A 23783-nucleotide genomic window follows, 5' to 3' on the forward strand; every position below is an offset into this window, starting at 1 on the left:
TCGTCCACGCAAGTTTGAGTGAGGACCTAGGCTGGTGAAGGCCTCATGGAAGCCTGGTGGCCATTTTGGGGCCTGAGACATGTGGTCAAAGCCGAGGCCTCTCTTTGAACACCTGAGCTCAGCCAGTGAGAAAGGAAGTGTTAAGTATCTTTCGTTATTATTTCCAATGTTATAGGCTGTATAGATATCTGTTGTTAGAATGTGATATTCCTACTTTGAAGGAAATAAATGTAACTATTTTACTCAAATGCTTCTGTCTTTATAACTAGCATTATAGACTTAAGCCTAACACACTCTGATTAGAGGATATTAGCAAAGAAGGGACACATGCACATTAATACATTTATGCGATAGCTAGATATATTATAGGTTACAGTAAAGGATATATATATTAACTAGCTGAATACCCGGCGTTGCCCGGTCTTCCTATCTTAACCTTTTGGGGAGGAAAATCATAGTAATATAAATATACCCATCTTTTATATAAGGGTGTAGGTAAGGGTTAATTTAACTGTCATATATTTTTATTTGGCAAGTAATATGTGTACCAGGTATTATTGAAATATCTCCAGGTGTACAGAAGTTATGTGGGAACATACATTTCCCATTGATTTGCATGGGACTTTAAACAAAACAAACAAAACAAAAACCCCGACCCTCACAAATGGGGGTAGTTAAGGGATAAATTAACTATCCTATAGTTTAAGTGGACATATAAGTAACATGTGACCAAGTGTTATCGAAATATCTACAGCCGTTTGGAAGTTATGAAGTAACATGTATTTCCCATTGAATGGGACTTTAAAGGAAAACCCCGACCATGGCAAATGGGGGTGGGTAAGGGTTAAACCACCTATCCTATGTTTGTTGCTGACATATAAGTAACATGTGTGCCAAGTTTCATGTTAATATCTTTAGCCGTTTGGACGTGATGCTGGAACATACATACATACATACACACACACGTTGAGTTTTATATATATATATATATATATATATATATATATATATATATATATATATATAGATATATATATATAGATAGATATATATAGATATATTGCATTCTACACACCCCTACACCCCCCCCTTTTTGTGTTGTGTTGATTTGTTTGTTTGTTAGTCTTACCATTGCTTAAACCCCCGAGTCCAGTTATTCATTCCCACTTCCAGCACGCCGGATGCTTTTGCTACTCATTTCTACATTTTGAAAAAGTGTTCTGTTCGTATTTACGTGAAAAAAGTGATGTTTTGTTCTCCTGTGCAGGACCATTTTCCTTTCTTTTCTTCAGGTCTGTATTTTGGCATTGTCTTACTTAATAAAAATTATTATACCAGAAAATGGGTCATGGATGGGTATTCCAGCATGACAATGACCCAAAACACACGGCCAAGGCAACAAAGGAGCAGCTCAAGAAGAAGCACATTAAGGTCCTGGAGTGGCCTAGCCAGTCTCCAGACCTTAATCCCATAGAAAATATGTGGAGGGAGCTGAAGATTCGAGTTATGAAACATCAGCCTCAAAACCTAATGACTTGGAGAGGATCTGCAAAGAGGAGTGGGACAAAATCCCCCCCTGAGATGTATGCAAACCTGGGGGCCAACTACAAGAAACGTCTGAGCTCTGATTGCCAACAAGGGTTTTGCCACCAAGTACCAAGTCATGTTTTGCAAAGGGGTTAAATACTTAACTTAAAACAAAGACCTTATAAAAGTAAAAACTGTAAAAAGGCAAAGGCAAAACTTTTATACCTGATAGGAAAGCCTGCTGCACTTATGTTAATAGTTTCCACAATGCCACACGCTTCTAGCTGACTAAGAACCTGCAATAAAACCATACTAATTAAGATTATGCCACAAGAAAGATATTGCTACAAGTCTTTAATAAAATTATTTTTGAATTAGGATGCATGGAATTCATATGATTTGAAAGATGGGTATAGCATACCTCTTCCATTTGAAAATCCATTGCTTTGCAGCCCGTGTTTGGCTTAATACATCGAATATAGTGAGGGGTTGTATTGTGCAAAATGTGCATCAAGCTTTCCAGCGATCCCTTGAAATAAAACAGACACAGTATTGTTGGTGATCTAGAGAGCTGTGTGATGTATAAGAAGTAAAATTACAATTGTTTTTCACTAGCTAGTCAAATTAACTACAGACATTTAAATCACTCTTGAAGGTCTATAATGCATATACTATGTGACCTGTACTATCATGCCCAGTATAGGTCAGACTAAATACTAGTAGTGCAACATACCTTAAATTTAGAGACAACTGTTGTAGGCAACGTCCTACTGTATGTGGCAACATCAGGTGGTTTATTGTTTTCTAATGGGAAAAGCTTTTGAAGCAGGCTGTCTGTGGACTCTTGCAGAAGCTGGATAAGTTCTGGGGGAACAGGATCCTGAATGGGAAATAAAACTTGTATATCAAAAACAAACATATAGTAGTCAGAGTCCAAACAATTACCAGTTTCCCAGGTGCTCTGGCAAGAAGAAACTGACCTGGTCCTTGGTCACTCTGTTGCCTATGGAACACTACTTTCCCTTTTAAAATTTTTCCCCATGGTTGTTAGGATATGGGCAAGGAGTGCGATTTTATCAACAAGTGACCATTATGAGACCACACCCACTCTGCAAGTTTCACTTTATATTAACAAGGTATGTCTTGATTCCTAGCTCTTGGAACAGACTCCTAAACGTGTTAACCATCGCCCTAGGATGAAATGGAAAGATACGGTCTGAATAAAGATGTATCTATGTTACCCCCAGCACCCATTCTGATTTTCTCTTTTAGAATTCCTGTGCACGAAACACAGAATCTGAATGGTTGCTAGGGGTAATGCACATTACCCATTGTGAAGAAATAATGTTCTTGGTAACTTCAAAAATGTTCGAGTAATTGAGCATCATGAGAAATGTAGTTCCAAAACATCTGGGGTGCCAAGGTTTGCAGTGTCCTCTGCCCCTCTCATATCACCCCCCACAGTAGTGTTCTCCTCTGCCCCGTCACATCACCCTCTCTTTACAACACCTCCCACACGGTAAAGCTTTCTGTCCCTTTAGTTCACCCCCCCCCCCCCCGAGTAGGGCTCTCTGTCCCTCTACATTACCAAACCCCCCACCACCACAATCAGAGATCGAATCAAGCATCCCCGGCTCCATCCTTCAGTGTCAGGTCCTCTGTCCTCTCACTCCTACCTGACAGGTACACAAAGCAGAGAGCAGGACAGATCGTGAGGCACCGCAGCACTACATAGTTACATAGTAGGTGAGGTTGACAAAAAGACACAAGCCCATCCTATGTGTGCAATTATATGGCAGCATTACCTTGTATATCCCTGTATGCTGTGGTCGTTCAGGTGCTTATCTAATACATTTTTTTTAACGATCGATACCCCCCGCTGAGACCACCGCCTGTGAAAGGGAATAAGTTCAGTGCTTGCAACCTTTCTTCATAACCAATATCCTCCAGACCCTTTATTAGCTTTGTTGCCCTTCTTTGTACTCACTCCATTTCTAGTACTTCCTTCCGAGGACTGGTGCCCAGAACTGGACAGCATAATCCTGGTGCGGCCAGACCAGAGTCTTGTAGAGTGGGAGAATTATCGCTTTATCTCTCGAGTTAATCCCTTTTTCAATGCATGCCAATATTCGGTTTGCTTTGTTAGCAGCAGCTTGGCATTGCATGGCATTGCTGAGCCTATCATCTACTAGGACCCCCAGGTCCTTTTCCATCCTAGATTCCCCCAGAGGTTCTCCACCCAGTGTATAGATTGCATTCACATTTTTGCCACCCAAATGCATTATTAAAAATGTTTCCACAATAAACCTAATTTGCCATGTAGTTGCCCATCCCATTAATTTGTTCAGATCTTCTTGCAAGGTTTCCACGTCCTGTGGAGAAGTTATTGCCCTGCTTAGCTTTGTATCGTCCGCAAATACAGAGATTGAACCGTTTACTCCATCCTCCAGGTCGTTTAAGAACAAATTAAATAGGATTGGTCCCAGCACAGAACCATGTGGAACCCCACTACCCACCCCTGACCATTCTGAGTATTCTCCATTTATAATCACCCTCTGAACCTGCCCTTGTAGCCAGTTTTTATAATCCATGTACTCATCCTATGGTCTATGCCAACAGACCTTATTTTGTACAGTAAATGTTTATGCGGAACTGTTTCAAATGCTTTTGTAAAATCCAGATACACCACGTCCACGGGCCTTCCTTTATCTAGATGGCAACTCACCTCCTCATAGAAGGTTAATATATTGGTTTGGCAAGAACGATTCTTCATGAATCCATGATGATTACTGCTAATGATACCGTTGTCATTACAAAAATCTTGTATATAGTCCCTTATCATCCCCTCCAAGGGCTTGCATACTATTGATGTTAGGCTAACTGGTCTGTAATTCCCAGGGATGTATTTTGGGCCCTTTTTAAATATTGGTGCTACATTGGATTTTCTCCAATCTGCTGGTACCATTCCAGTCATTACAAATTAGGAACAATGGTCTTGATTGAGTTCCCCAAGTACCCTCGGATGCAAGCCATCTGGTCCCAGTGATTTATTAATGTAAAATTTTCTCAAGTCTAATTCTGTCCTCTGTTAGCCATGAGGGTGCTTCCTGTGATGTGTCACAAGGATAAACACTGCAATTTTGGTTACTGAAAGCCCCCCCAATTCCCTTGTGAGAAGAATAAAATTCAATACCTCGCCATCTCCCCATCCTTTGTAACCAGATGTCCTTCCTCATTCTTTATGGGGCCAATATGGTCTGTCCTCCCTTTTTTTTTTACTGTTTACATACTTAAAGAATTTCTTGGGATTTTTTTTGCTCTCCTCCGCTATTTGTCTTTCATTTTTTATCTTAGCTGCCCTAATTGCACCCTTAAATTTCTTGTTGCATTCTTTATAAAGTCTGAATGCTGATTATGATCTCTCAACCTTGTATTTTTTGAAGGCCTTCTCTTTTGCTTTTGTTTACATTTTTTACATTGGAGTTTAGCCATCCAGGACTTTTGTTTGCACTTTTAAATTTATTACCCAATGGGACGCACTGGCTAATCCATTTGGAGCTCTACCCATAATGATTCCACCTCCTCCATAGCTCCCTTAGTGATGTCATCTCTCACATTCACTTTTACATTATTCTTGATATATAGACAAACCCCTCCCTCTTTTTTACCCTCTCTATCCCTGCGATAAAGGGTATACCATTGAATGGTTGCCAGCCAATCATCAAAGCTGTTGAACCAGGTCTGAAATCCCCACAAAATCCAAATCCTCCTCGTAAAACAGTATCTCTATGTCACCCATCTTGTCCGCCAGGCTCCTGGCATTGGTGAACATGCCACATAGTTTAGACCACTCGCATACCATCTTCTTATTGGGTGTTCCGAGATTGCAACTAGGACTTGTTACTATACTCACCTTGGGTTTATGTGTTTTAGTCAACCTACCACTAATGCCCACAATACTTTTCTCTGGACTATGTTCCGCACTGACTATTTCTACCCCTGGACCCTCCCCCCGTTGCCAAGTTTAAAAACCCTGCATGGAGGGCAGGAGCCAGAGCTGCCGAAGTTAACTTTACATATTAAGGAGCTGGTAAATGATTTCTAGGACCATGCTGTGTCCTAGCATCCAATCATCTGCTAGTTAATATGCAAAGTTATCTCTGGCAGCTCCCGCACTCTATGCCGTGTCACTCTGCCTTGCAAACTCAATCTGTCCCGCCTCTTACTCTACTCTCTGCTGTGATCATGACAGTGGTGGAGTCTGAGGAAAGACAGCTCCTAAATGGTGCGATTGCGCGTCTGGATGGTATAGGGACTCAGTCTGGAATCGGACCATGGCCCACCATTTAGTGATGCCTGCTCTATACTCTGTAGCAGTAGGGTAAACTATAGGTTAGGGACAGTTATTGCTCTAAGGGCCCAAGTGAATAAGTTACTGCCTGCCATGTTTGCAAATATTATGTATAAACTATGCTTCTGAATTTTTGTGGTAATATTATTATTAGAACATCTTTCACGCATTTTACAATGTTCAAAACTAGATTTTAGCTTATCCAGCTCAATTCTGGTTACCAACAACATAGAAGACAACATAGCCAATAATTAACCATTCTTTTGACTAGAATAAAAAAAAGTCATACAGTTCAGTTACTGGAAGCCAACCAATTAAAAAAATATATAAGAATTATTCAATAACTAAATTTTGCTCAAGAGTTCCTTGGAAGTTTGCAATTATAAAAAGTCAGTAAGTGCATCTGGTTGTTGTGTTCAAGCTTAACAGATGAAAAGATGTCAAGATCCACAGCTTATTTTCACCAGTTAATTGTCGTATACCAGAATATTATTCTAAAAACGTATATACAGTATTTATGAGTTAAGCACCTTGTTTTTTTCCACCATATCTTCAATCTCGTAAGTCACTTTCCCAGCATAGTGAGATACAATAAAGTTAGGCTTTCCACTAAATTTATCCCTTCCAAAACACTTGCTGAGGGAAAGGGATTTTTCTAACCGAGACTGCAGCTGGCTGGCGTCTGAAGATCGATTCAAACGGCATTCCTACAAAGAAATATCAAATGCAGATATTAATATCATATCCAAGAACCAGGAGAGGGAAATAACCATCCCCTTGCCAGCCTCCAATATATAAGCGGACTTTATTGGCACAACACAAGACAACAATAATACAATTTAATCATTTTATTTAAACATCATTTCAAAAATAACACCACATATTGGTAAGACAAATATCCAGTGATCAACACCTAGACAATTTAAATATATATGATAACGTTATCAAATAACAGGTGGGTCAGACTCATTGTTTTAAACTGTGTCTGTTATCACAGTATATCTAATCCTCTTTTCCCTACTCTTGATCATCTCCATTATTCTTCCCTTCCTCTCTTAGATGGCCCCCTTACATTGCCGGTTCTGGACATAATCCAGCATTCTCCTGTGTGCACTTTTAATTCCCCCCTGATTTCATAATGAAGGGTTAATTTGGAATGTCGCTTCTAGTTCTTCTAGTGATTATAATGTGCATTTGTATCACTTTTTCATTTTATTGGAAATTATCTGTTACTATTTATTATACAGGGCTCGACAAATCCCGGGCGCCATGGCGACTAGAAATAGTGTCCTGGCGACTTGGCTTGGAAGGTGGGCAAAAAAAAAATAAAAAAAATTGTGAGCTGGCGCCATCTGGTGGTGAGCCGTTGGTATTACAAGTTATTACCACCATATGTGAGCTGGCGCCATCTGGTGGTGGCCGTTGGTATTACAAGTTAAGCATTACAAGTTAAACAGCAATTCTAATGTCATTTTTCACTGCCATCTTCTTCCCTCTAATTAGAACTCCCAAACATTATGTATATTTTTTATCCTAACACCCTAGAGAATAAAATGGCGATCGTTGCAATACTTTGTCACGCCGTATTTTTGCTCAGCGGTCTTACAAGCGCACTTTTTTTGTGAAAAAAATTACACTTTTTTTAATTAAAAAATAAGACAACAGTAAAGTTATCCCCATTTTTTTTAATATTATGAAAGATAATGTTACGCCGAGTAGATTCATACCCAACATGTCACGCTTCAAAATTGCGTCTGCTTGTGGAATGCCGACAAACTTTTACCCTTTAAAATCTTCATAGGCGACGTTTAAAAAAATCTACAGGTTGCATGTTTTGAGTTACAGAGGAGGTCTAGGGCTACAATTATTTCTCTCGCTCTACCAATCGCGGCAATACCTCACATGTGTGGTTTGAACACCGTTTAAATATGCGGGCGCTGCTCACATATGTGTTCGCTTCTGCGCGCAAGCTCGTCGGGACGGGGTACGTTTTCTGGTTCCTAACTTTTTTAGCTGGCTCCTAGATTCCAAGCAAATTTGTCAAACCCTGATTAAATATTTATAATTTTCTATGTTTCTTTGTGAATCTTTCATGCACAGTGAACTTCACTCGGTGTCCAGTTCATTAAGCAGGACATTCCCACAGTGATCTTGAATGCTTTGGGTTAATTGACAAATGTGGGCAGGCTGAATGGAACATTGTGATCCTAATTAGACAATTTTTTTTTTACTATTTATTGGTCTATAATTCATAGTTCATCTATCTCTGATGAAATTCGCTTGTTGAATGAAACGCGTCAGTGAGATGCCCATGCACACACAGTGTGCTGACTACAGACCCCCCTCTCCTCCTAGACCCACATGGAGATCAGCTGATTCCTCTGTAATACGGAGGTATCCCCCGGACTCAAACAGTGACTACAGCAGGAACGTTAGCACTTTCTGCCGGTGAGCTGATTCATTTCCTATGGTGATGGACATACCGCTGGCTATACCTTACCTACAGACTTAACGAGCATCTGTAAAGCCCTTAACTATCTGCAGCGGGGTGTCCCGCTGGAGGAAACAAGCTTCCATTTGTGCCTAATCACAGGGGCTCACTTCCGAATGCTGACCAGCCCGTTTACCTGTAAGCGGAAACTTTCTCTGATTTAATGCAGCAACTGCTCTGTGATGATCTCTATCATCAGTGGATGGATTAATAGCTACTATTACTGAGCTTTCACAAGAAATGGCAGTGCAGTCTGCTTTATCATATTTACATTGATGCCTTCACAATATCTTGGCATATCCAACAGTCAGCAAGTGAAGCAAGCTTCCACCTGTGCCTATTCACACAGGACTTGGTAAGAGAAGGAAATCTACTCCTTCATTTCCACTTGTTAATCATCCTCTGACTTTCTGCCATTTGACCCACACTATCTACACATTCCTAAAGTATCTGGTGATTATTCAGCCCAGGAATTACATTCTGAGATAATAACTAAGGACAACCAAAGCTTGTGTCAGTATCTCAGAACGGTGTCATTTTACTATTGTGTTATTCACGACTGAACTTTAGTATACTACCCAGCATTGCTTTGGAGTCGATTTGCTCCCTGTCTGTGTCCTTCCCCTATATCCATGCAGGACTATTAGTATGTGGTCTCCACATAATTTTAGTTCTACGGCTGAAGATTTATGTAAAGCTTGTCCGTAGTGATCACCTGTTATTTGATAACATTATCATAATAATTTTTAACCCCGTGGTGGAGGTATCTTTTCATAATATATATATATATATATATATATATATATATATATATATATATATATATATATATATATATATATATATATATATATATATACACACACACACACACACACACACACATTGTTGGTGGAATTGTTTTTCAATAAATAACTATTTAATTTTTCTATAACCAGTCAGTTCCTCATTGATGAATCCTATCTAGACCCGTTGGGTTTCCTTTGCATCTATCCTCTCCCTTCCCTAGTTTTTCTACTTTACATTTTGATTCAGAGGAACTTGCCTTAAATACATTTTCATTAGGTAATTTGGCTTTTTGTCAGTAGACGATCGATGTGTTACTTTTTTCATTTTTATTGCATGATAAAATACACACTCCCCTCCACTTAGACAACTATATTAGGGTGAATTTTTTATTTTATTTAAATATATATGCATGAACAAAACTGGTGCTATCTATCTAGCACAGTGGTTCTCAACCTTCTAGTGCCGTGACCCCTTGATAAAATTTCCCAAGTTGTGGGGACCCCCAACAGTAAAATTATTTTCATAGCGTGGGATGAAAGCACATAAGGCAAGACAAGTGATTTGCGCCCCTAACCCACGGACATTTAGCGTTCCCTGAGTGCTTTCCACTTGTAAAGTATTAAAACCTCTTATGGTACATTCTAGGATGTACCACCCTTTCTTTGTTCAACTTTCTTTCCCTTTCATCTCTCTCTATCCTAATTCCTTGTTTTTTCCCCCATCCCTCCCTTTAACTGTCTTTCTTGCTCTCTCTTTTTTTCCCCTTTCTCTCCCTTTTTCTTTGTTCCTTCCTGGGAGAACAGTGCGGGCTTCAGGAACAGCCCAGGATTTGGTGACCCCTGGCAAATCATCATTTGACTCCTGAGGGGGTCCTGACCCCCAGGTTGAGAACCACTGATCTAGCAGATGAGGCATTGATCGTTTTGAGAGGTAATACATACCAAGAAGTATTACACTTACACATTACTTAGCATGGAGGCACTAAACTTAAATAATAAACTAGGGCCAACTTAAAAAAATATGTAAACACAACATTTCATATTCCTGATATGTGCACGCTGTACGCCTGTCCGCCAGGCACCCGCGATCGGCGGTTACAGAGACAAGGACGTGGATCTGTGTGTGTAAACACACAGATCCACGTCCTGTCAGGGAGAGAGGAGAGCGATCTGTGTCCCTTGTACATAGGGACACAGATCGGTCACCTCCCCCAGTCAGTCCCCTTCCCCCACAGTTAGTAACACTAGGCAGGGTACACATTTAACCCCTCCCTCACCCCCTAGTGTTAACCCCTTCAATGCCAGTCACATTTATACAGTAAATTAGTGCATATTTATAGCACTGATCGCAGTATAAATGTGAATGGTGCCAAAAATGTGTCAAAAGTGTCCGATGTGTCCGCCATAATGTCGCAGTCCCAATAAAAATCACAGATCGCCGCCATTACTAGTAAAAAAAAAAATAATAAAAAATAATAAATTCTGTCCCCTATTTTGTAGGCGCTATAACTTTTGCGCAAACCAGTCGCTTATTGCGATTTTTTTTTTTTTTACCAAAAATATGTAGAATACGTATCGGCCTAGACTGAGATTTTTATTTAATTTTTTTAAAATTTAGCTATTTATTATAGCAACAAGTAAAAAATATTATATTTTTTTTCAAAATTGTCGCTCTATTTTTGTTTATAGCGCAAAAAATAAAAACCGCAGAGGTGATCAAATACCACCAAAAGAAAGCTCTATTTGTGGGGAAAAAAAAACGCCAATTTTGTTTGGGAGCCACGTCGCACGACCGTGCAATTATCAGTTAAAGCGACGCAGTGCCGAATCGCAAAAAGTCCTCTGGTCAGGAAGGGGGTATATGTGCCCAGTAAGCAAGTGGTTAATCATAAATTTTTTTGATCGATCAAAATTCTTTTGATTGATACCAATGGTGCAACGGATCGTAAATGATCTGTGATCCAAACGGGTCACTATATGTGGATCGGCACACCACGTGATCCGCGGAGCTCTGCTGCTGCCTCGGCCATAGGAAAGGCTGCGGCTTTGGCCTAGCTCCTGGAGCGGCGGCCATTTTGGTCCACCCGGCGGTGGCCTAGGTGAGCCTAGAGCGGCGAGCTGACGTCATCACCCGGCCTCAACTGCTCGTGTTCGGCCGGCTTCTCTGGTAAGACTAGGCAAACACTAATCTTCCTATACAGTGGGGGAGATGTGGACCATATAACAGTGGGAAGAGGTCTGTGGATATTACAGTGGGGAGATGTCTGTGGATATTACAGTGGGGAGAAGTCTGTGGATATTACAGTGGGGGAGATGTCTGTGGATATTACAGTGGGGGAAATGTCTGTGGATATTACAGTGGGGGAGATGTCTGTGGATATTACAGTGGGGGAGATGTCTGTGGATATTACAGTGGGGGAGATGTCTGTGGATATTACAGTGGGGACTATATCGGAAAAATGTATGTGCGTTATAATTAATCGAAATTAGTCGATTAATCGATTTAAAAAAAAAAAATCGATCGAACACGAAAATTTTAATCAGTAACAGCCCTAAAATGCACAAATGGTTTGTATTTTTAAACGGAATGAGTTGTTTTACAAGGTGATGGTTTACATATACTTTAACGCTAAGAGGGTGCAACAAGTAATAGCATGTACGTTCCATAGTGATGCTGTTCACACAGACAGATTACTGAGAAAAAGAACTTGTAATACATACCTCATTAAGTAAAGAGAATATACTAACTGGACTTCCTTCTATAAGATCTACACAGCCCTGGTTGTCTTGATAACTTATAAATGACCATTTCAGCCCCTCTGCTGCATATTCATCCTACAGAAAAAGACATTTAATTGTGAGCTTTAAACATGACAACATTTTGACTTTTTAAATGAGCTAGGTAACTTACATATTCTCTATGTGATTATCACGATATAGTTATGACAGAAAAAAATAACGTGTCCAACCTTCCAAACTTTACAAAAGTCCCCAGTATCAAATCAAGATAGCTAGGACAGAAAATGTCCCCTTTTAGCTCATAGTTTACAGGTAGGCACCAAGGGGCCTTGGCGTAAAGGCATGGCTTAACAGCCTTATTCAACAAAATAATTAAGTGCAGCAACCTATGTCAACCAATCAGAATCCTTCTAGTACTGGTCTATTTCCTGCCGAGTGAATTCTGATTTGCTGCTTATGGTTACAGCTAAAAATAGAACTAAAAAGGGTCACTAAAGGGTAATTTTTTAAATAAAATGCAAAACATATTTTGCTGCTTTGTGCAACCTCCTCTTCTCAGGTCCCCCGCTGGTGCGGTCCTCCTCTTCCCTGTCTGCCTCCATAGCAAGCGCTTAGGGCATTAAGGAGAAATCCTTTAGCCTTTAAAACCACTTTAAAGTATATCTAAACCCAATCGTCAACAGCTCTTATTAGCTTTAATATGTTAACGTACGTTCAAAAAGTGGTTTTCAATTTCGTAAAATCTGCAGCTTTAATTAGAAGAATATTTGGTGGTCCTGCTATTTTGGTTCTTGATCAGGCACTTTGTGTTATGTGGTGACAACTAGCTCCCAACTGTGCTTTTTCGTTGGCACACATGCTTCCAATGGAGACTACAAGTGGCTGTGCCAACACACATTATGAAGACAAGGACAACTGTTGTCACGGGATAATGAAACAGAACAGAGATGTACAGCCAAAGTATAAGTGAGTGCACGTAGACAGGAATTAACTAAAAAAAAAAAAAAGAGACCGGAGGGGAACATCAGCACAAAATGGTGAATACAGCATTTTATGGGGAAAGAAAAAACATAGCAACTGCAAAAGATACACAGTGATTTAGCAAACAAATTGTTGTAAGGGTTTGGATCTCCTTTAGGAGTAAGGCCCCATTCACACTTGTTCAACTTATCATGCCACTTTGGACCCGAAAGTGGCATGAAAAGTCGCACCCCAGGTTTCCCAATGAGTACCATTCAGATATATGCATCTTAAAGTCACAGCGACTTTAAAGTAGTTTCTGTACTACTTTGGTCTGACTTTCAAGCGACTTAAGGGCCATAGACTAATATAAACCCTTTAAAGTTGCATGAAAGTCGCATTTGCATGATATACATGAGTCTTGTGTGCAAAAAGAATGCAGGAAATAAAAAAAACATAGGGGACGAGCGAGTGCCCCCCCCCCAAAGCACCTTGTCTCTATGTTGATGGGGACAAGGGCCTCTTCCTCACAACCCTGGCCAGTTGTGGGGGTCTGCGGGGAGTGGGCGGGCTTATCAGAATCTGGAAGCCCCTTTAAACAAGATCTCCAGATCTGGCCCCCATGTGAATGAGTATGGGGTACATTGTACCCCTACTCATTCACCCAAAAAAGTGTCAAAAACAGATACAAGCCCCAAAGTAAATGCGGCCTCAATCACAGTGAATGCCGCCGCCACCTTGCCCCCCCCCCAAAAGAAGGTCTGTGCTCCCGCCATCTGAAAGCTCTTAAATAAGGGGCAGGCCAACCCAGTGACATCATCGACCCAGCATGCCCCAGTCAACTATGTCACCCCCTTAGTTATTTAAGAACGGTCAGACAACAGAGCTGGTAGATGGTGGGAGCGGACCTTTTTTCTTCTTTTTTTCTGGTCGGCAGTGGAGGCAGGCATCGTGATTGACAATGGCTCTACACCAGGGGACATTTTTTTATTTCAGTATTTTAAATTAAAGGAAAAGGAATTGTCAAAAATTGTCTGTTATTTTTTACACTACACTTTTTTTGGGTGAATGAGTAGGGGTATGTAACCCCTACTCATTCACATAGAAGGGGCCAGGGTCTAAGGAGTTTCAGATTCTGATAAGCCCCCTCCCACAGACCCACACAACCACCAGCCAGGGTTGTTGGGAACAGGGCCTTGTACCTATCAACATAGGAACAAGGGGCCAGATTCACGTAGAATCGCGGCGGCGTAACGTATCCTAGATACGTTACACTGCCGCAATTTTTCATCGCAAGTGCCTGATTCACCAAGCACTTGCGATGAAAACTACGCCGGCGGCCTCCGGCGCAAGGCGGGCCAATTTAAATGGGCGTGTGCCATTTAAATTAGGCGCGCTCCCACGCCGGACCTACTGCGCATGCTCCGTTTCTTAACTCCCGCCGTGCTTTGCGCGCCGTGACGTCATTTTTTTGAACTGCGACACGCGTAGCGTACTTCCGTATTCCCGGACGGCTTACGCAAACGACGTTAAATTTAGAATTTCGACGCGGGAACGACGGCCATACTTTAGACAGCAATACGCTTGCTGACTAAAGTTAGGGCAATAAAAAAAAAAAAACTTTGCGACGGGAAACTAGACTAGCGGCGACGTAGCGAATGCGAAAATCCATCGTGGATCCGCTGTAACTCCTAATTTGCATACCCAACGCTGGTTTACGACGCAAACTCCCCCCAGCGGTGGCCGCGGTACTGCATCCTAAGATCCGACAGTGTAAAACAATTACACCTGTCGGATCTTAGGGATATCTATGCGTAACTGATTCTATGAATCAGTCGCATAGATAGAAACAGAGATACAACGGCGTATCAGGAGAAACACCGTCGTATCTCATTTGTGAATCTGGCCCAAGGTGGTTTGGGGGGGGATGGGGGACCTGCATAGAGAGGAATTTTCTGTAATGTCTATAAACAATCCAGCGCGTACCTTTCCACTGCTGGTTATACTAATAATACTAAATACTAATAATACTAATTACTAATACTAATATACTAAAGTAACTAATTTTGGGGGGGGAAAAAGAAAAAAAATGCTTTCTTTTGTGTACCTTTTCATAGACTACATTTTGAAGCATTCTCCAGGTTTTAAAGGTTTGCATTCACATGCTGTGCCAGTGTATACAAGGAAGAACCCACTCGCTATGCCACGATTCTTTCTTCAAGCACTCAAAGCATTCAAACAACCTTCAATCTTCATGTCTATTTAAAAAAATTAATAAGTAGCATTTCTACTCACTACAGGCAACAGTTGAAGGTTTTCTATTTTTTTATTTGCTTTAGATTTAAAAAAAAAAAAAAAAAAAAAAACGAGCCCTATCAATCTCAATTTGTAAAAATTTGCTCCGTAAAACAGTTTAATGTAATAAAGTGGTTGTAGAGGCAAAACATTTTTACCTTAATGCATTCCCTGCATAACGGTAAACAATGTCTCACTATTTGTATTGCTTCTCCCTTGAATAAGTACCTGAGCCCTTACACGATCCAGCGCTGTAGTAACTCTCTTCTCTCTCCCTACATTCACAAGACAGAGGCAGCAGTGGGAGCCATTGTCAATCAAATCCTGATAGCAGGAGGGGGTGCCGAGCTATGCTGTGTGTGTCTATAGACAGAAAGTCCTGCTTGGGAGTAATCCTGCATGTGCAGCACCATAGGAAGCGGGTTCCTATGGGAGCATGGAGAAGAAGAGGAACCAAGAGCACCAGCCGAAGAATCCAGAAGAAGGGGTTCGGGACTGCTCTGTGAAATATCAAAAACTTTACAAAAGGCTTTCAGTTAGATGGAGAAAACTGCACACAACATGGGATATACCACCGATATCAACAAAAATATGAGTGTCAAGAATCTGGACAACAGCGAACACAATATACCTGTTGAATCTTTAGATAATGGGTCACAAAATGCTGCTGAAGTTTCTCATTGGCATAGTTTATACACAACTGCTCCAAGTTGTTTTGTTGGAAAGATTCAAATCCATAAACATCCAATAAACCTGTGCAAGGATAAAGATGAATACTTAATGAATATATTTCTATAGAAAAATAGCCACAGCTGACAAACAAGTTATGATGGTACAATTATCGTGAAAAAAAAGCACATAAATCTGTAAACTACTACTATACAGGTGTATACTGAAATGTAAAATACATATAGGTAGATTCAGTAAGAGTTAGGCCGACTTATCAGTAGATAAGTCGACCTAACTCAGAATCTACGCCGACCTATGTTTAAGCGTATGCTCAAACAGAGATACGCTTAAACATATCTAAGATACGACGGCTTGCGCCGTCCTATCTTAGATTGCAATGTTTCGGATGGCCGCTAGATGGCGCTTCCATTGCGGTCGGCGTAGAATATGTAAATGAGTTTGTACGCCGCTTCACGAACGTACGCCCGGCCGCCGCAGTCGATTTACGCCATTTCCGTAAGGCCTTAGGAGGCCTAATGTTATTCCACCTATTAGGTGGAATAACAATGTTAAAGTATGGCCGTCCTTCCCGCCGCGAGATTCAAAATTTTAACATCGTTTGCGTAAGTCGTCCACGAATCGGGATTTACGTCGTTTACTTCCACGTTGAAATCAATAGGCCCGTGCGGCGTACGTAACCGCAATGCACACTGGGAAATGTAGTCGCCCGATGCATGCGCAGTGACAAAAAAACGTCAAAAACGTGAGGTCAAGCCTCATTGCCATTAAACACGCCCCCCCCCAACCCATTTGAATTAGGCGCCCTTACGCCCGCCGAATTTACACTACGCTGCCCTAAGTAAGGAGGCAAGTACTTTGTGAATCATGTACTTGCCTCTCTTACTTAAGGCGGCGTAGTGTAAACACGCTAGGCTACGCCGACCTATATTTGCGTGCCCCTACCTGAATCTACCTAATACTGTACAACTTATACTGTGGAAAAGCCTTCTAATACATGCTAGTGTGCCGTTTACTTGGTCAACCAATGATTCTATTAGTTGTAATCGGCACATCCATTTTTTTCTACAAGCAATTTTAAAAATACAATACAAATTTAAATACCAATAAAATTGCTCCAGTTAGTTGACTCATCACAAATGCTTGCATTTATTACGGTAACCAGCCAGTCAAATAACCTGCAATAAAAAGGGACAAGTTTAGTTATTGAATGGTTTGGTGCACAAGACTATTTATTAAAGGTGGTGGTACTCATTCACAAAACAGGGTTCTGGTGGAAGCAGCCTTTGCCAGTCTTGTGTGCCACAAAGCAGTAAATTCATGCAATGGCTGTTTCCATTAGACTTTATTTAAATCAGGTTTTTGCTTTCGGAGAGACTCATCTTAAAATCCTGGCACTACAAATTAACTCCGGGGTTGTGCTACAAGAATGTAAAAGGTTATTTTCCTGTTTTGAAGCCCAAAAAAAATTGAGGTCAGCACAGATCCTTATTGTGATTCAAATGTTTTAACATCCTTTTCTGACATCTATTTTTACACCTTACAGGCAATGGGCTGTATGCACTAACTTTCTAACCAACTAACAAATGGTGTGAACAATACTGTTGCCTGCGACATGTATTTTCAGTATAATGATCTTTGTTTTTAACACAACATTGTTCTAAAGAAACCCTGTTACATTTGGCTATATATAAACCCATGGCCATATAGGAGGTAACCAAATGTTTGGACCTGAGGTTACCCATTTCAGAGTTTGTTTACCGGTGATGCATGTGCCCCAGGAGGACCGCCTGACAAGTTTGTTTATTTATTCCAGGTATTTATATTCCACCAACAATTTATGCAGCACCTTACATATGCAGTATATTGCACATTTACATTAGCCCCTGCCCCCCAGGAGTTTACAATCTAATGTCCCTAATTCACATTCAATCATACTCATGCCAAGTCACATTTAGGGCTCTTTCACACTAGCGGACCGTTCGTCCGCTCATTACAAGTCCGTTAACGGACTTGTAATGAATCCCTATGGGAGCGCGTCCGTTAGCGGATGGAGCATCCGCTAGCGTCCGCGTCAGTCGGGATCCGCTTTTCCGAACGGAAGAAACCCTATTTTTCTTCCGTTCGGCGGAGCGGAACTGATGCAGACGGACAGACGGTCCGTCTGCATCAGGTTCCCCATAGGGGACAGCGGAGCAGAGACAGGGCGGTCCCTGCACTGTGTACGGGACCGCCCTATCCGCCGACAGCTGAGCGGGGATCCCCGCTGAGCCGACGGAGACACACGGAGCGGACCCGGAAACGGTCCGCTCCGTGTGAAATAGCCCTTAGACAGGAGCCAATTAACCTTGTAGCATGTCTTTGGCGTGTGGGATGAAATTGGAGTACCTGGATGTGCTAGGTGGAAGTGCTAACCACTTAGAAACTGTGCTGCCCAGTTCAAGGGGAATTCTTACTTTTTTAAACTAAACTGACATGATTAGCTTATATATTTAAAGCGGAGGTTCACCCTAAAAACATGTATATAACATTACATTCTGCATACTTCCAACATTTACAGTATGCTGTTTGTTTTTTGCTGTACATACCGTATTATTGCTATTTTCCACCCGGCTTCCGGGTACTCACTCCTGCGGGAGTAGGTCTTCCTATGCAGAGGCGCAGTGTCATGTGGGACTTCGCCCAGATGACTAACGTCTTGAGAAAAACTTCCCCCTGGCAGATAAGGCGCGTCACGAGTTTCCGAAAGTAGCTGAACTGCGAGTTGGCTCCATACGGCGCCTGCACAGTCAGCTCTACACGGCTCTTAGTCGGTGCACAGGTGCCGTATAGCGCCGTATAGAGCCGACTCGCAGTTTGGCTACTTTCGGAAACTCATGACGCGCCTTATCCGCCGGGGGGGAAGTTTTTTTCAAGACGTCAATCATCTGGGCGAAGTCCCACATGACACTGCGCCTCTGCATAAGAAGCCGGGTGGAAAATAGCAATAATACGGTATGTATAGCAAAAAAACAAAAAAAAACAAAGTATGCAGAATGTAATGTTATATACATGTTTTTAGGGTGAACCTCCGCTTTAAAACCGGTTTGAGTATTTTTAGCAATTTAAAACCAAAGGGATTGTTTGAAAACAGCTGGGGTTATAGGCTAAATTATCTTGGGATTGTGGTGTACCATTACCATGAACTGTGAACTCAGAATTTAAGCTGGTTGTTATTTACTAAAATACAACCCTAAAATGGCCCATATCCCTAGAAGTCTTCACAGGTATTCAGGCCCATGGTCTGTGCATAATCCAGCAGTGCAGTTTTTTTCTCAAATATACGTTAGCTTCTAGCACTGCTACTAATCTGCATAGTGGATGGGTGATTACGTCATTATATTGAGCTGTCCAGGTGCAGGTTCAGTTAACTTGGATGTCTGTGTAGCTATCTCAGACTGATAACCAGAAGAACATTTCTGTCTTTTGCTTTGCCTTTTTACAGGGAGGGGTGCAAAGGACTTCAGTTAGGGTGGTGGTTCTATCCTCAGCTGCCTCTAAGACCGAGAACTGAGCGAACAAAGACCGCTGATCGCTCGGTTCTTGGTCTTCAGCCTGCAGAGAGCTGTTGACTGTCAGCCACTGGAGCTCTGGGCTGTGGAGGGGACAGTAGCGAGCTTTAGCTGAAAATGGGTCACAGGTGTGCAGAACAAACTGATCGCAGCTTTGGCTATACTTCTCACTTAAAGATCAATTCTTTCTTTACACATTTTCATTCACAAGCTCCAGTATCTTCAGAATGTCCATATTCAACTCCTGTTTTGTAACTCACTTGGCATATATAGATTTGGCTAAACAATCCCTTCGTGAGTCACACTCAGCTTTCTTGCAGGGTTTCTTTAATGCTTGCTGTTTTCCCGCTATTATAGTACGGTAGCAGAGCCTGTCCAGCAGGTGCTCAGCAGGAATCTTCAGCAGATTTGAAGTGGAGTAAAGGAACACTAAAATACAGTTATGTGAACAGATAGTTAACAAGCATTCCTAATGATTCTATGCTTTTTAATAAAAAATTTAATTAAAAGCTCTCATAAACCTAAAGCGTAAATTTTTTATGTTAATTCCCTAGCCCTGGCATCCCTTAGTAGGGTCTGTACGTCACAGTGGGAAGGATCGACCGATCATGTGGCCAATGCAATTGGCTGTCAAAGTGGTCACATGACTGGAAGCCAGTGCCACTGACTTTTAATACCGCAATTAGTACAGACAGAGCACGGTCTATGACAGCTTGATCACTTCACTGGGAGTGTGCAGTGAGCATGCTCACAGCATCAAAACCTCTGCTGTCCATAAATGAATATGTGCGGTGTGTGGACATTAAAGCATACCCACCTTGCCACCACACATACGTGGGCAGTAAGAAGTTAATTTTTAACAATTTATTTTAAATGTACTAAAACTGGGGCAAGAAAATCAAGTTTTTATGCCATAATAATAATAGGTAATATGTGCAGTGAAATCAAAAACGGGTGAGTGCGCTGTGTGCTAATATAATAATTAAATGTTGAGGAGTAATGTAAAGCAAGTGACACACTAACCTGCCTAATAATCACTAGAAAAAATACTCCGTATTACTAGCAATGCACGCAGTGAATGACAAAATGAGGCTTCCCACCTGTTAGCTAGGTGTCTTATCACACAGCGGAAGCAAAAGAATGTTACATCACTTCCGCTTTCAACGCAAAACATGCCATCACTGTCATATCTGCAAATCATGTAGTGTTTCTACATTTTTATCCAACCCCTGTATATGGATATTGTGTCCTATTGCAATAAGTGCAGCACCTTTATATTTAAATTTACATAAATGTCCCTTTAAGAGTGATCTCCCCATAACAGTGCAAAAACTAAGCCCATACGCAATATTTTATCAAACAAATAACATTTAAAGTGACAGTATCATATATTTGTTTGATAAAATATTGTGAGTGGGTTTAACCGCTTAAGGACCGCCGCCCGCGGGACCCGAGCCCTGCCGGTGTGACTGTCAGTGATCGTCTGTTCCCTGTGTTAGGGAACAACGATCAGTGACGTCACATGCACAGCCACGCCCCCCACAGTAAGAACATTCCCTTATAACACATTTAACCCCTACAGCGCCCCCTCCTGGTTAACCCCTTCACTGCCAGTGTCGTTTTCACAGTAATCAGTGCATTTTTATAGCACTTTTCGCTGTGAAAATTACAATAGTCCCAAAAATGTGTCAAAATTGTCCGATGTGCCCGCCATAATGTCGCAGTCACAAAAAAAATCGCTGCCATTAGTAGTAAAAAAAAAATATTATTAAAAATGCCATAAAACTATCCCCTATTTTGTAAACGCTATAAATTTTGCGCAAACCAATCGCTTAGTAAACGCTTATTGCGATTTTTTTTACCAAAAATATGTAGAAGAATACTGAGGGGAAATTTTTTTTTTTTTATATATACAGTGAGGAAAATAAGTATTTGAACACCCTGCTATTTTGCAAGTTCTCCCACTTGGAAATCATGGAGGGGTCTGAAATTGTCATCGTAGGTGCATGTCCACTGTGAGAGACATAATCAAAAAAAAAATTCCAGAAATCACAATTTATGATTTTTTAACTATTTATTTGTATGATACAGCTGCAAATAAGTATTTGAACACCTGTCTATCAGCTAGAATTCTGACCCTCAAAGACCTGTTAGTCTGCCTTTAAAATGTCCACCTCCACTCCATTTATTATCCTAAATTAGATGCACCTGTTTGAGGTCATTAGCTGCATAAAGACACCTGTCCACCCCATACAATCAGTAAGAATCCAACTACTAACATGGCCAAGACCAAAGAGCTGTCCAAAGACACTAGAGACAAAATTGTACACCTCCACTAGGCTGGAAAGGGCTACGGGGAAATTGCCAAGCAGCTTGGTGAAAAAAGGTCCACTGTTGGAGCAATCATTAGAAAATGGAAGAAGCTAAACATGACTGTCAATCTCCCTCGGACTGGGGCTCCATGCAAAATCTCACCTCGTGGGGTCTCAATGATCCTAAGAAAGGTGAGAAATCAGCCCAGGACTACACGGGAGGAGCTGGTCAATGACCTGAAAAGAGCTGGGACCACTGTTTCCAAGGTTACTGTTGGTAATACACTAAGACGTCATGGTTTGAAATCATGCATGGCACGGAAGGTTCCCCTGCTTAAACCAGCACATGTCAAGGCCCGTCTTAAGTTTGCCAATGACCATTTGGATGATCCAGAGGAGTCATGGGAGAAAGTCATGTGGTCAGATGAGACCAAAATAGAACTTTTTGGTCATAATTCCACTAACCGTGTTTGGAGGAAGAAGAATGATGAGTACCATCCCAAGAACACCATCCCTACTGTGAAGCATGGGGGTGGTAGCATCATGCTTTGGGGGTGTTCTTCTGCACATGGGACAGGGCTACTGCACTGTATTAAGGAGAGGATGACCGGGGCCATGTATTGCGAGATTTTGGTCAACAACCTCCTTCCCTCAGTTAGAGCTTTGAAGATGGGTAGAGGCTGGGTCTTCCAACATGACAATGACCCGAAGCACACAGCCAGGATAACCAAGGAGTGGCTCTGTAAGAAGCATATTAAGGTTCTGGCGTGGCCTAGCCAGTCTCCAGACCTAAACCCAATAGAGAATCTTTGGAGGGAGCTCAAACTCCGTGTTTCTCAGCGACAGCCCAGAAACCTGACTGATCTAGAGAAGATCTGTGTGGAGGAGTGGGCCAAAATCCCTCCTCCAGTGTGTGCAAACCTGGTGAAAAACTACAAGAAAGGTTTGACCTCTGTAATTGCAAACAAAGGCTACTGTACCAAATATTAACATTGATTTTATCAGGTGTTCAAATACTTATTTGCAGCTGTATCATACAAATAAATAGTTAAAAAAATCATACATTGTGATTTCTGTATTTTTTTCTTTTGATTATGTCTCTCACAGTGGACATGCACCTACGATAACAATTTCAGACCCCTCCATGATTTCCAAGTGGGAGAACTTGCAAAATAGCAGGGTGTTCAAATACTTATTTTCCTCACTGTATATATTTTTTGGGGATATTTATTATAGCAAAAAGTAAAAAATAGTTATTTTTTTTTAAATTGTCGCTCTATTTTTGTTTATAGCGCAAAAAATAAAAACCGCAGAGGTGATCAAATACCACCAAAAGAAAGCTCTATTTGTGGGAAAAAAAGGACGCCAATTTTGTTTGGGAGCCACTTTGCACGACCGCGCAATTGTCAGTTAAAGCGACGCAGTGCCGAATCGCAAAAAGGGGACAGGTCCTTTACCTGCTTATTGGTCTGGGTCTTAAGTGGTTAATGTTTGCACTGTTGAGGGAATATCACTTTTAATTGCAAAGCACTATACAGTACATACTGTATATGCTAATCACTTTTGTTTTATGATCTAATCGCAATACACGAATAAGAAAATGTGTCAAGTTTCAGAAGAGCTTTACATTTTCTATTTAGCCCCTAAAAACCAGCTGTCCAACAAATATGCCTTAACTTTTTTCTCCACTTATTTATTATGGTATGATAAAGTTAGTTGCTGTCAATATTAACAGCTGTCCAAACCAACGGAATATAAGAGCAAAACTGTAGACTATGGGCCAGATTCACAAAGGAGATACGACGGAATATCTCAGCCCTTAGATCCGACAGGTGTAATTGTTTTACACTGTCGGATCTTAGGATGCAATACCGCGGCCGCCGCTGGGGGGAGTTTGCGTCGTAAACCAGCGTTGGATATGCAAATTAGGAGTTACGGCGATCCAAGACGGTTTTTCGCGGTCGCTACGTCGCTGCTAGTCTAGTTTTCCGTCGCAAAGTTAGTCGTCGTTTTCGGTGCCCTAACTTTACACAGCACACGTATGTGCTGTATAAAGTATGGCCGTCGTTCCCGCGTCAAAAT

At 41.3% G+C, this 23783-nt stretch overlaps 1 protein-coding gene across 2 annotated transcripts in view; it reads right to left on the reverse strand.

Moving 5' to 3' along the window:
- The window catches only part of MYO19 (myosin XIX), a 108171-nt gene that overhangs the window by 21043 nt on the left and 63345 nt on the right, over positions 1-23783 (reverse strand). For both annotated transcript variants that reach the window (XM_040337881.1, XM_040337882.1), the window contains exons 11-18: positions 19650-19818; positions 16943-17016; positions 15783-15904; positions 11879-11992; positions 6409-6585; positions 2261-2407; positions 1949-2056; positions 1753-1823 (exon numbers count right to left, since the gene is read on the reverse strand). In XM_040337881.1, the coding sequence (XP_040193815.1) occupies positions 1753-1823; positions 1949-2056; positions 2261-2407; positions 6409-6585; positions 11879-11992; positions 15783-15904; positions 16943-17016; positions 19650-19818 (982 nt within the window). The remainder of the gene's footprint in view (positions 1-1752; positions 1824-1948; positions 2057-2260; positions 2408-6408; positions 6586-11878; positions 11993-15782; positions 15905-16942; positions 17017-19649; positions 19819-23783) is intronic.

Source organism: Rana temporaria, chromosome 2 (genome assembly GCF_905171775.1).
Source record: "Rana temporaria chromosome 2, aRanTem1.1, whole genome shotgun sequence".
In the NCBI taxonomy this organism is placed as follows: Eukaryota; Metazoa; Chordata; class Amphibia; order Anura; family Ranidae; genus Rana; species Rana temporaria.